This window comes from Triticum aestivum, chromosome 4D (assembly GCF_018294505.1).
Source record: "Triticum aestivum cultivar Chinese Spring chromosome 4D, IWGSC CS RefSeq v2.1, whole genome shotgun sequence".
NCBI classification, from domain to species: domain Eukaryota; kingdom Viridiplantae; phylum Streptophyta; class Magnoliopsida; order Poales; family Poaceae; genus Triticum; species Triticum aestivum.
This window is the reverse complement of record NC_057805.1, coordinates 502,681,511-502,691,446: the sequence shown is the minus strand read 5'-3', so window position 1 is coordinate 502,691,446 and position 9,936 is coordinate 502,681,511. Positions and strand designations below refer to the sequence as shown.

The 9,936-nt window shown below is 41.5% G+C and overlaps 1 protein-coding gene and 1 long non-coding RNA gene across 2 annotated transcripts; one reads left to right on the top strand and one right to left on the bottom strand.

Moving 5' to 3' along the window:
• The first annotated feature begins 369 nt into the window (after positions 1–369).
• On the top strand, positions 370–3,109 carry LOC123099058 (F-box protein PP2-A13). The gene is made up of 3 exons (XM_044521178.1): positions 370–1,092; positions 1,706–1,824; positions 2,417–3,109. Exons 1-3 carry the CDS (start codon positions 760–762, stop codon positions 2,886–2,888), a joined length of 924 nt encoding a protein of 307 aa, XP_044377113.1. The 5' UTR covers positions 370–759; the 3' UTR covers positions 2,889–3,109.
• A 4,433-nt stretch (positions 3,110–7,542) lies between these two features.
• Positions 7,543–8,285, bottom strand: LOC123100618 (uncharacterized). Its single transcript, XR_006448444.1, has 3 exons — positions 8,193–8,285; positions 8,000–8,092; positions 7,543–7,684 (listed from the first exon to the last, which is right to left on the bottom strand). It is a non-coding gene; the product is annotated as an uncharacterized lncRNA (long non-coding RNA).
• Between the last annotated feature and the right edge of the window lie 1,651 nt (positions 8,286–9,936).

Here is a 9,936-nt window from a genome sequence, read left to right as displayed (position 1 = left end):
ACGACATAGAGTACAAAGATTCTACTAAGGGCACAGTTCAACAAGCCCAAAAAAAAGACCGGGGGAGGCCGGGAAGAGCGCCTGGCCCCTAATCTGGCTCGGGGGGAGGCGGTGGAGGCGGCGGCGATAGACGAACAACCATCGAGCGAAGGTCGGCGAAGAAGGCGGAGATGACGTCTCGGTCCTGGGGGCGGCTAAGCGGCCGCCAAAGCTCATGGAACCCGTCGGCAGTTTCAACTTTTGAAAGGGGTTTTTGTGACACAAGAAGAGAGGAAGTCAAAAAAAGACCAACCTAAAGGCTAACCCTCGTTGGCTTTTATTTATAGGAGAAACTCCGCGAGGACCGCGTGTAAGAGCCGAGGCTCGAACCCGGGCAACCCAAGCTGCCCAGCCAACGGGTCGAGCCCCCGAAGTGAGGAAGTCGCCCGGGAGGATAATAAATTGGTCCGTTCCGGCCACCCCGCGCTTCCCCTTCCCGCATTCTTCGCCTCTTCCCTTTCCTCTCGCCCTCGTTCGCGCTCCCGTTTCTTCCGTCACACGAGCACCACGCGCTCCAGCTTCGAACAGATTCCAGCACTCGCTCATACCAACCCGATTCTCCGCATCCGATTCCTTCTCCCTCCTGCAAGGCCGTCCACAAGTTCCGGCCTGCTTGTTCTTGGCGCGTTAGCTATCTGGTACGAGCTCATCACGAGAGCTACGAGCAGCACTGGAATCAAGCGCGGCGTTCCTCGCGCCGCGGAGCCAGGCATAGGCAGCATGGGCGCGGGCGCGTCGGACCTCGCGGCACCGGCGGAGGCGGCGGGGTCCGGGCTGGGCGACATGCCGGAGCTGTGCGCGGGGGAGGTGCTGCTCCGGCTGGGCGCGCCCGACATATGCCGGCTCGCGCGGCTCAACCGCGCGTTCCGCAGCGCCGCGGGCGCCGACTTCGTGTGGGAGGCCAAGCTGCCGGAGAACTACGGGTACCTCATGGGGTTCGTCCGTGGCAGCGCCGGGGAGGACGTGGAAGGGGGTGGGAAGAGGGGCGCCGTGGGGAAGAAGGAGGTCTACGCCAGGCTCGCCAAGGCAGTGCGGTTTGACGACGGCAAAAGGGTGAGATTTTTCTTCCTTATAAAGTTATAATCACTGTGTGTGTGGATAATTTCATTTTGATTTCCACAGTGTTCTTCCAGCAGTTTTGTGGGACTGAAATGGAATTTTGAGAGATCGTTGGAAATCTAAACTCTAGATATTTTTCGTCAAAAAAAAACCCGTAGATATTTCAATAGCCTGTTTAGAAAACGTAACGGTGTTCTGAATTTGTTCATATTTTTTTTGAAATAATTGTTCATACCTTCCCTACGTTTTGACTATTAATATGTTTGGTTCTCTAAACTGATGCCAGAATTTCAAGGAAAATTGTCTAAATCTTTACAAAATTTAATTTGATAAGAACTTACAGCTGCTTTAGTAATTTGGGGTTAAAGTTCCATACCTGTTGTACAAGAAACTAAGAAAAAGCAAGAAACTATGAGCTGTGAGGAAATCATGATAGGCCCGTTTTAAAAGTTCCCGCTTGTGCTATGTCACCATAGACTAATGCAAAATATGCCGTGCACGAAAAGCCTTAATCTCTTCTTTGAGAATGGTTTTACAATCGATTTCTTACACTCGTGTATCTCTGTTTCTTGTTTTGACGAAGAACACTCCTCTGTTTGCCCGGCAGGAATTCTGGTTGGAGAAGAGCACAGGCATGGTTTGCATGGCATTATCCTCGAAATCGTTGGTGATAACGGGGATCGATGACAGGAGATATTGGGTTCACATGCCAAATACAGAGTCTAGGTAATTTTGAATTCAGATCTTGCTTCCAATCATATGCTTGGTACTACTAATGTTTCTCATCTTCTGTTTTGCATATCACACATCTCTACCTTGTTTAATTTGTACTAGTAGAATGAAAATATCTACCATTATCTTTATGTAAAAGAAATATCTACCATTATACCGTTGATGATGCCAAAAAGAGTGAAACAAAGTAGCTTTCATCCCTTTTTGACAAACTTGTATTGCTCCAAATACCGCGGTTGCCACCTTGCATATCGATGAGGTAATCATGGACACCGGCAATAATTGACAGGAGATAGTTCGTGAGTAGAGATATTTTCGACGGGGCTTGAATTTTTCAAATATATATTTTTGTAGTACTGACATTTGAAATATCGTGTCAACCCTTACGTCCCTTTCTTTTGAAATGTTCATAGATCATGCAACCAACAAAATCGTTGAATACGACCAACAAATCGTTGCATATATATATAATTCTATTTCACTTGATGATGATTGTTTGGTCAGATTGTTACACAAAGATCCCGCAAAAAGAAAAAAAAGATTGTTACACAAATCTGAACCTTTCTTTCTCTGCTCGCCCCTGCAGGTTCCAGTCCGTGGCGTACCTGCAGCAAATCTGGTGGTTCGAGGTGGTCGGGGAGATCGACTTCCGCTTCCCGGCGGGGACCTACAGCCTCTACTTCAGGCTCCACCTCGGGAAGCCCTCTTCTTCCAGGCACGCCGGCCGCCGCGGCTGCGGCTCCGAGAAGAACGCCGGCAGCGGCATCCACGGCTGGGACAGGAAGCCGGTGCGGTTCCAGCTGTCGACGTCGGACGGCCAGAACGCCGTGTCGCAGCGCTACCTGGACGACGAGCCGGGGAGCTGGGCGCTGTACCACGCCGGCGACTTCGTGGTCGCCCCGGACACGGAGGAGCACGGTCAGGGACGGCCGGTGAGGGTCAAGTTCTCCATGGCGCAGATCGACTGCACCCACACCAAGGGCGGCCTCTGCGTCGACTCCGTGCTCGTGTACCCCAGGGGCTTTCGGACAGAGAGAGTGGTTGACGCTCAGAGGTGACTGATGAGACTAGTTTGTGCGCTTGATCGTGTTCGTTTTGTACTGTAAATAATAGCTAGAGAAATATTTAAAGCAGTAGGTCGTGAGCGTCAGTTGCTAGCTTGAGATTGCCGACTGGTTTGATGTGTTTCCATATTGAAGGTGAAGCTCCACATTCCTACAAATCATGGCTGTTCGAATTTCGTGAACACTTATTTTAAATTTCATGAGCATTTTTCAAAGTGCGCAAACATATTTTATAGTATGTGAAGCAATTTAAGTGCCACAGATATTTGTTAAAATACATTTTGAAATTACCTAAATGTTAGTTATTTTTCAAATAAAACTGAAATAAAAAAATTTGACACAAATAAAAACGGAAAAAAATCCAGCCCCTTGGGCCAATGAGCCGGCCCTATATATAAGGTAGCGGGAGTTTTATTTTATTTCATTTTTGTACAAGGGAGTTTTATTTTCTGATCGAGTTCATTTTGTACTGTACAGAGAGAGAGACCAGAGAAATACATGATCATAGTTCTTTTGGCAAACGGTTTTCGTACAGTTTTCTGGATTTTAGTTTTTGTTCTTATCCTTTTTTTCGGTTTTCCGTATTTAGCTTTTATAATTTTGGGCATAATTTACCCTTTTTTTCCTATTTGGTTAATTTCAAATATTTTCCCTTTACTCTTTTATTTTCCCAGTTTTAACTGTAACTAATCCATATATATAAAAACCTTTTTCGACAAATACCATTTTTTTTTCAAAACACGTGAACATCTTTCATGAGCCCATTTTAAATTTCATGATTTATTTTGAAAATACATGAACGTTTATGCTAAATACATGAATATTTAATTGTATGAAGTTTTTAAATAGTGTATGAATATAAAAAGTGTGAACACCTTTTCAAACTCGATGAAAACTTCTTTTAGATTTCATGAACATTTTTCCAAAATGCATGAACATATTTTTTAAATATGTGAAGCAATTTAAATGTGATGAGATTTTAAAATACATTGTGAAGTTACTTTAAAAATTATTTGTTTTTAAATTAAAAAATAATACTACTTTTTGAGACACAAAAAATAACACAAATAAAAGGGGGGAAATCCTGCCAACCTGTGCTAATGGGCCCGCCCTATATATAATGTAGCTTGATCGAGTTCATTTTGTATTGTAAAACAGAGAGGGCCAAGAGAAATACATGTAGATCATAGGGTTGTCTAAAAAAATGTAGATCATAGATTAACAGTTCTAGCTTGAGATTATCAACTGGATTGATGTCTTTCCATATTGGAAGTGAAGCTCCACATTCCTAATGTTAGCACAAATCACGGATAGGTGTACTGCAATAGTACTAGATCACACATTCACAAATATACCTCCGAAAAGAAATGATCTTACACAAAGATAGACCAAACGGCCAACTTCAAGTTTACAACACATCAAATTGGAAATCTCCGGTAAGAAGAAACACGAAAATACGAAAACGAACATGTGAAAAATACACAATATATATAGTACTTTGAGAAGTCCCCCCCCCCCCCCCCCCCGGGTCCCATAATATAAGATGTTACTACACCAATTTGTGGGATGGAGGGAGTATTATATTTGGCCTTTTAGAAAATAGAAAAAAAGAATACTTTGTGTCCTTGCTTTATTTAACATGGGAAACAAGAGATGCCCTTGACAAGTTGCTGACTTGCCTTCACTTGGATTCAAAGACCTAGCATGGCATATTGCACATGCATTGCCAGCAGAGGTCTTCACACTCTCCACCCAACGTGAACCCCTCGGTGATGCACATGTTGGTGCAGCTGCTATCCAGCATTTCACATACCGTTGAACGGGGTGATCACCGTCTTGCACTCCGCCGCCTGAGCTGGCACAACATCTACATCAAACCAACACAACCACACATTGGCAAAGTATGTTAAATGTATAAATAATGTCACTATATTGAAAAAGAAAAAAGAGGAGAGTCCCGTGGTCACGACGAGCAAAGTGGGGACGGCGAGGGTCATGAAGAATTTGCCCTGGGAGCCAATGGTATATAAGTTATATGTACACTTCTTGTCAAGAAGGCGATGATGCGCCAAAATCCTCTTGCCAAGTTTAATTTAAGAGATGAACATGCATGCATGAAACCACGGAGAACAGTGGCGGAGCTTAGTGAGGGCCAAAGGGGGCCATTGCCCCCTCAACCAAACCTATTTCTTTACATAAACACATATATATTTAACTCTTTTAGGGTCAAATTTAACACAATACATTAGATTAGCCCCCTCAACTCTATTTATAACTCATTTAGCCCCCTCTCAAATTCTGTTGAAGCTCCGCCACTGACGGAGAACCACAAAATTGTCTCATGTTGTGATGTTATATATAACCGGCTAAAATATTATGGCCAGTCACAGATTGATATATGTTGCTCCAATGTTAGACCCTAGTCAATCCAATGTTATCGGACTAGTAGTCTAGTTCTCATTTGTGTAAAAATGTATCTCTCAAAATAACTTAGACACAAAGTAAGTTTTTTGGCTCCCTCCCCGATTTCCATTAAAGGAAACCATTAGAGATTCTTACAAGCACATCAACCAGGAACAGCGTACCAAAAACACTAAGCTACTGCAACATAACATCACAACAACCTATATCAAGAGCCTGAGACGAAGTCCACCTCTAGCCATACTAGCTATAGGAATGCCACAAAGTGACTCCATACTGCGTAGGTTTTAAAGGGAGAAAATCTAGGAAAACACACACAACAAAAGTATAAACATGACCCCAAAAGTAGAGGTTGCTCAGCACGGAGATAGCAGAAAAAGATCTTCATGCGTCCTTCTTGATAGCCACTTGTAATCTGCAAAACTTCAAGGCACCATTCTTTATTAGTACCGTCGATGATCTCACTTGTTACCCGCTCGAGCAGCCTCCCCCCCCCCCCACACACAATCAGTTTCCTTTGCTTTTTCTGGTTTCTCCGTAAGATAGCCCAAGAGGTGATCAAGGAACATGCTCTATGAAGAATCACTGAAGGATCAAGCACCCTCATGCATTCAAAACAAATTTCATTTCTACAATTCCAAATAGACCACATTGTAGTAGAAATGCCAATAGTAAGCATCATCGTTTTCTCTTTACCATATTGATCAAGCCAATAAGTAAACAAAGTGTTCATGTTTGCAATAGGTAATTTCAAACTGAAAGTGTACTGTAGTAGTCTCCACATGAACTTAGCAACCGAACAATGCAAAAAAGGCGATCAGCCGACCCCTCTTTGCCACAAAGCACGATTTTTATTTCCAATCCAACCTCTTTTCAAAAGATTGTCTTTTGTGAGAATACTGTTACACAAAGTAAGCCACAAGAAAACCTTAATATTGGTGAAATTTAGCCTGCCACAAGACTTCGAAAGAAAATTGTATATCATTCAGAATTAATAGATTATAAAACGACTTTACAATACTATTTTTGTCTTTACTTTGTGAGATAAAGTAGGTACTCGAACGAGCATGCATTCCCGACCGGCATAATATAATACTTACTGAATTAATAAAACCCTTGGAAAGTTACAAGTGGGTCAATATATAGATCTTGTAAAAGGTGCAACAACTATATCTAATGTCCGAATGATATGATCACCCTACCATGCATGGATGCCTTGAACATGGTGACAAGTACCAATTGGAGTAGAACATGTACGTCTTTGGCCACCTCGACATGCAGTGCACGACATGGTTTAGCTAAAGTATCAATGAGGGCATGAGGCAAATCAAGGCTAAGAAAAAAGAGAGACATGATTACGATGTCTACAAGAGCTCAATTGACTTATCGATGGTGATTTCACAATCAACTACTGATAGTTGTTACTAATGTCAGATCTGATTTCTCGTCCTCTTAGCACCTACATGAATCTTGAAGTTTGATCTGATGATTCTCAGTTGTCATTTGGAGATAATCATTTGATCCATCATTCGACAAATAACAAAACTATGAAACTACCGATCACTGGCGTCATTAATACCAAGAGACAAGACATAAATAAACAACTTCACTCCCTTTTTGACAAACTATATTTATCAAAATAATGATGTTGATAGTTTTGGCATATCGATAATTTAGTCACGGCTCATGGACACTAGCAAAAATTTCAAGGAGAAAAGATACTGATTCTTTGGTGGAGCCGAAATATTATATATCGTGCAACCTTATATCATTTTTATTTGAGATCTCCGTGTTCAGACCATGCAACCACCAAAATCGTTGCATCCATCTATTTGTCTTCACTGTCAACGTTCAAAAGTTAGAGAAAGAAATTTATGCTACTAGAAACACTACGGTTACTAGTAGTACAATACTGCATTGCATGATCACAAATGAATGAACCTTGGAAAATAATCTTACACAATGACTAAATGGCCAACTTCAAGTTTACAAAAAAAAAAAAACACATCAAACTGGATTGTACGATCAACAAAAATGCATCAAATGCACAACCACAATTTTCCAAAGGAACATGTGGAAAAAAATAAAAGAACACAATATGTGTCACAACTCCATTTTCTTTTCTTTTAGATTTTTTCCTTGTTTTTATCTAAATCGGGAAAACTTCCTGATGAAGCAGTCCAGACTATGCATATGCTTCGCCTAGCATGGTGTTTTGCACATGCATCGCCGGTGGAGGCCTTCACAGTCCCCGCCAGCCAGGAACCCCTCGGTGATGCACATGTTGGCGCAACTGCTGTCCAGGATGCATATGCCGTTGAACCGGGTGCTCGCTGTCCTGCAGTCTACCGCCTGCGCCGGTGCCATCTCTAAACAACACAAACACACCCACACATTGGAAAAGTATGTTAAATACATCAAATCACGCATATGTACTGGTAGGAGGATCTTTAGTGCAAAAATGTAAGACACCTATGTATGTCTCATGTGGTGGCCGCATATGTACTCTCTGCAATAAGTTTGTCTACTAATGGAATATATGTGGTTATTTCAAAAAAAAAAAATCAAATCACGCATGATGATGTATCTACATAAGTTTTTGTCTCACTAGATTACCACTTATATTGTATTAGATATTTTAAGACACCCCTTTTGTGCTTTTATTTCTTATGAAAATATCGTACCAATTGATATTCATGTCTTGCGAATATTCCTTGTCATATATGATGGCCTCATGTGATTTTCTAGCCTGGTAAAGCAAAAGTGAAAGCTCATATCTGCCATGTTTTAGTTAGCAATAATAATTTGTTAAACGACAACAAAAAGGGCAGTGTGTCAAAAAGAAAGGAAATGAGTAAATCCAGTGTAAATTCTCACCCGTAGCCACGACGAGCAAGGCAAGGACGACAACAACCATGAAGAACTTGCGGGATGAATTCATGGATTGGAAGTTATGTGTAAACTTTTCTCTGATAAGAAGACAATCATGCGTCAAAATCCTTATGGCGAGTTTATATAAGGGTAAGCATGTCTGCATGGCACGATGGAGAACCACAAGATAATCTCACATCCATATAGTATATAATTGGCTAAAAATAGTGGCCAGTCATAAGCGGCAACATGTCGCGCTGTCCCTAGGTGTTCTATATATGTCGTACTCTGAAGTTAGACGCTCATCAAACCGGTCTCCTCGGACTACTATCCAATTTTTTTTGCGTGTTGGAAAACTATGGGGTTTTGCATGTGGTGCTTAAAAAACCTCAACAAAAATCTCGAATGGGGGCATGTGAGTCTGATTGGAAAAAAATATACGACTTACAAAATTTATAAAACCCTTGACATTTAAGACAGACTCATTAGATCTAGTAAAAGCTGCAACTACATGCAATATCCGGATGACACGATCACCTTGCCATGCATAGATGCCTCGATAGGGTGACGAGTTAACTTTGTTGTTTTATAGATAGATAGTAACTTTGTTGGTTGCGTCGATAGAGTTGTGCCGGCTTGTTTAGTTAACTTTGTTGTTTTATACATAAAAAACAGCAAAATAGCCCGTGCGTTGTAACAGGAGAAGAAAGTACCGCACGACCCAAATCCAATAACCATGACTCAAGACCCCAGTAGGTCTTGCCGAGGCTTCACTCTCTCTCTCTCTCTCTCTCTCTCTCTCTCTCTATCTATCTATCTCTCTCTCTCTCGGCATAGGATGAGAAATCTGTTTTCTTTCCCATGTAACGGTTTGCCGAGGCGTGCATGCACGGTTATCGATGGTTTGTTTCGTCTCCAATTTGGCTTTGATGAGGTGTTCATTTGCAATTTGGGTCAGTGTCGGTACGAAAGGAAGATGAATCATGCGCTATTGATTAAGGTTGCACCCTAAATAGCATTTTCAAATTATTTAATAGGTAAAATAACATGATACTCATATTCTACACATTTTTTAATCATATTTCATATATAACATGTTAAAATTGGAGTTAGGGTTTAAAAGATATGAATATTTTTAAAAAGTATTGTTTGTTCTAGATACAACGGTGGCTCTAATTACTTTGCCATTTACTTTTGCTTCGTCAGGGCAAAAAGATGGTCAGTGTTCTTCCTTGGGTGTCCCATCAACCCACCCACCAAACAGTAGCTTGGCAAAAGGATGGACAACTTCCTTCCTCTGATGCTCCATCAACTGACACGCCAACTGGTGCATTGACTGCAACACCAATACCTCCTGGATCAGCTCCCGAAGCAACGGAATCGCCATCTTGAACAACACATGAGGTGAACGACGTTATACTCAAGTTATCGTTATTTTGCTTCGGCTTACGTACACATAAAAACTATTCTTACAAATCGAATGATGACAATGCACCGCTGGAACATAAGAAACGTGGTGGTCTACCGTGACTGCTAACTGATACTAAATTGAATTGATTGCGTATTGATCATTTTGTTTCTACTGAATCTATATGTATATGCAGGTAGGTAGTAAAAGTGGAGAATGACGTTTTGGCTCCCGGGAGCGTGCGCTTCCGCGTGAATAGTAAAAGAAAAAATATAGTAATTGTTTAAAAAAAATCTGATTTTTTTGTAGATGTTTTTTTGTAACTGTCATCCTTATTTGTTA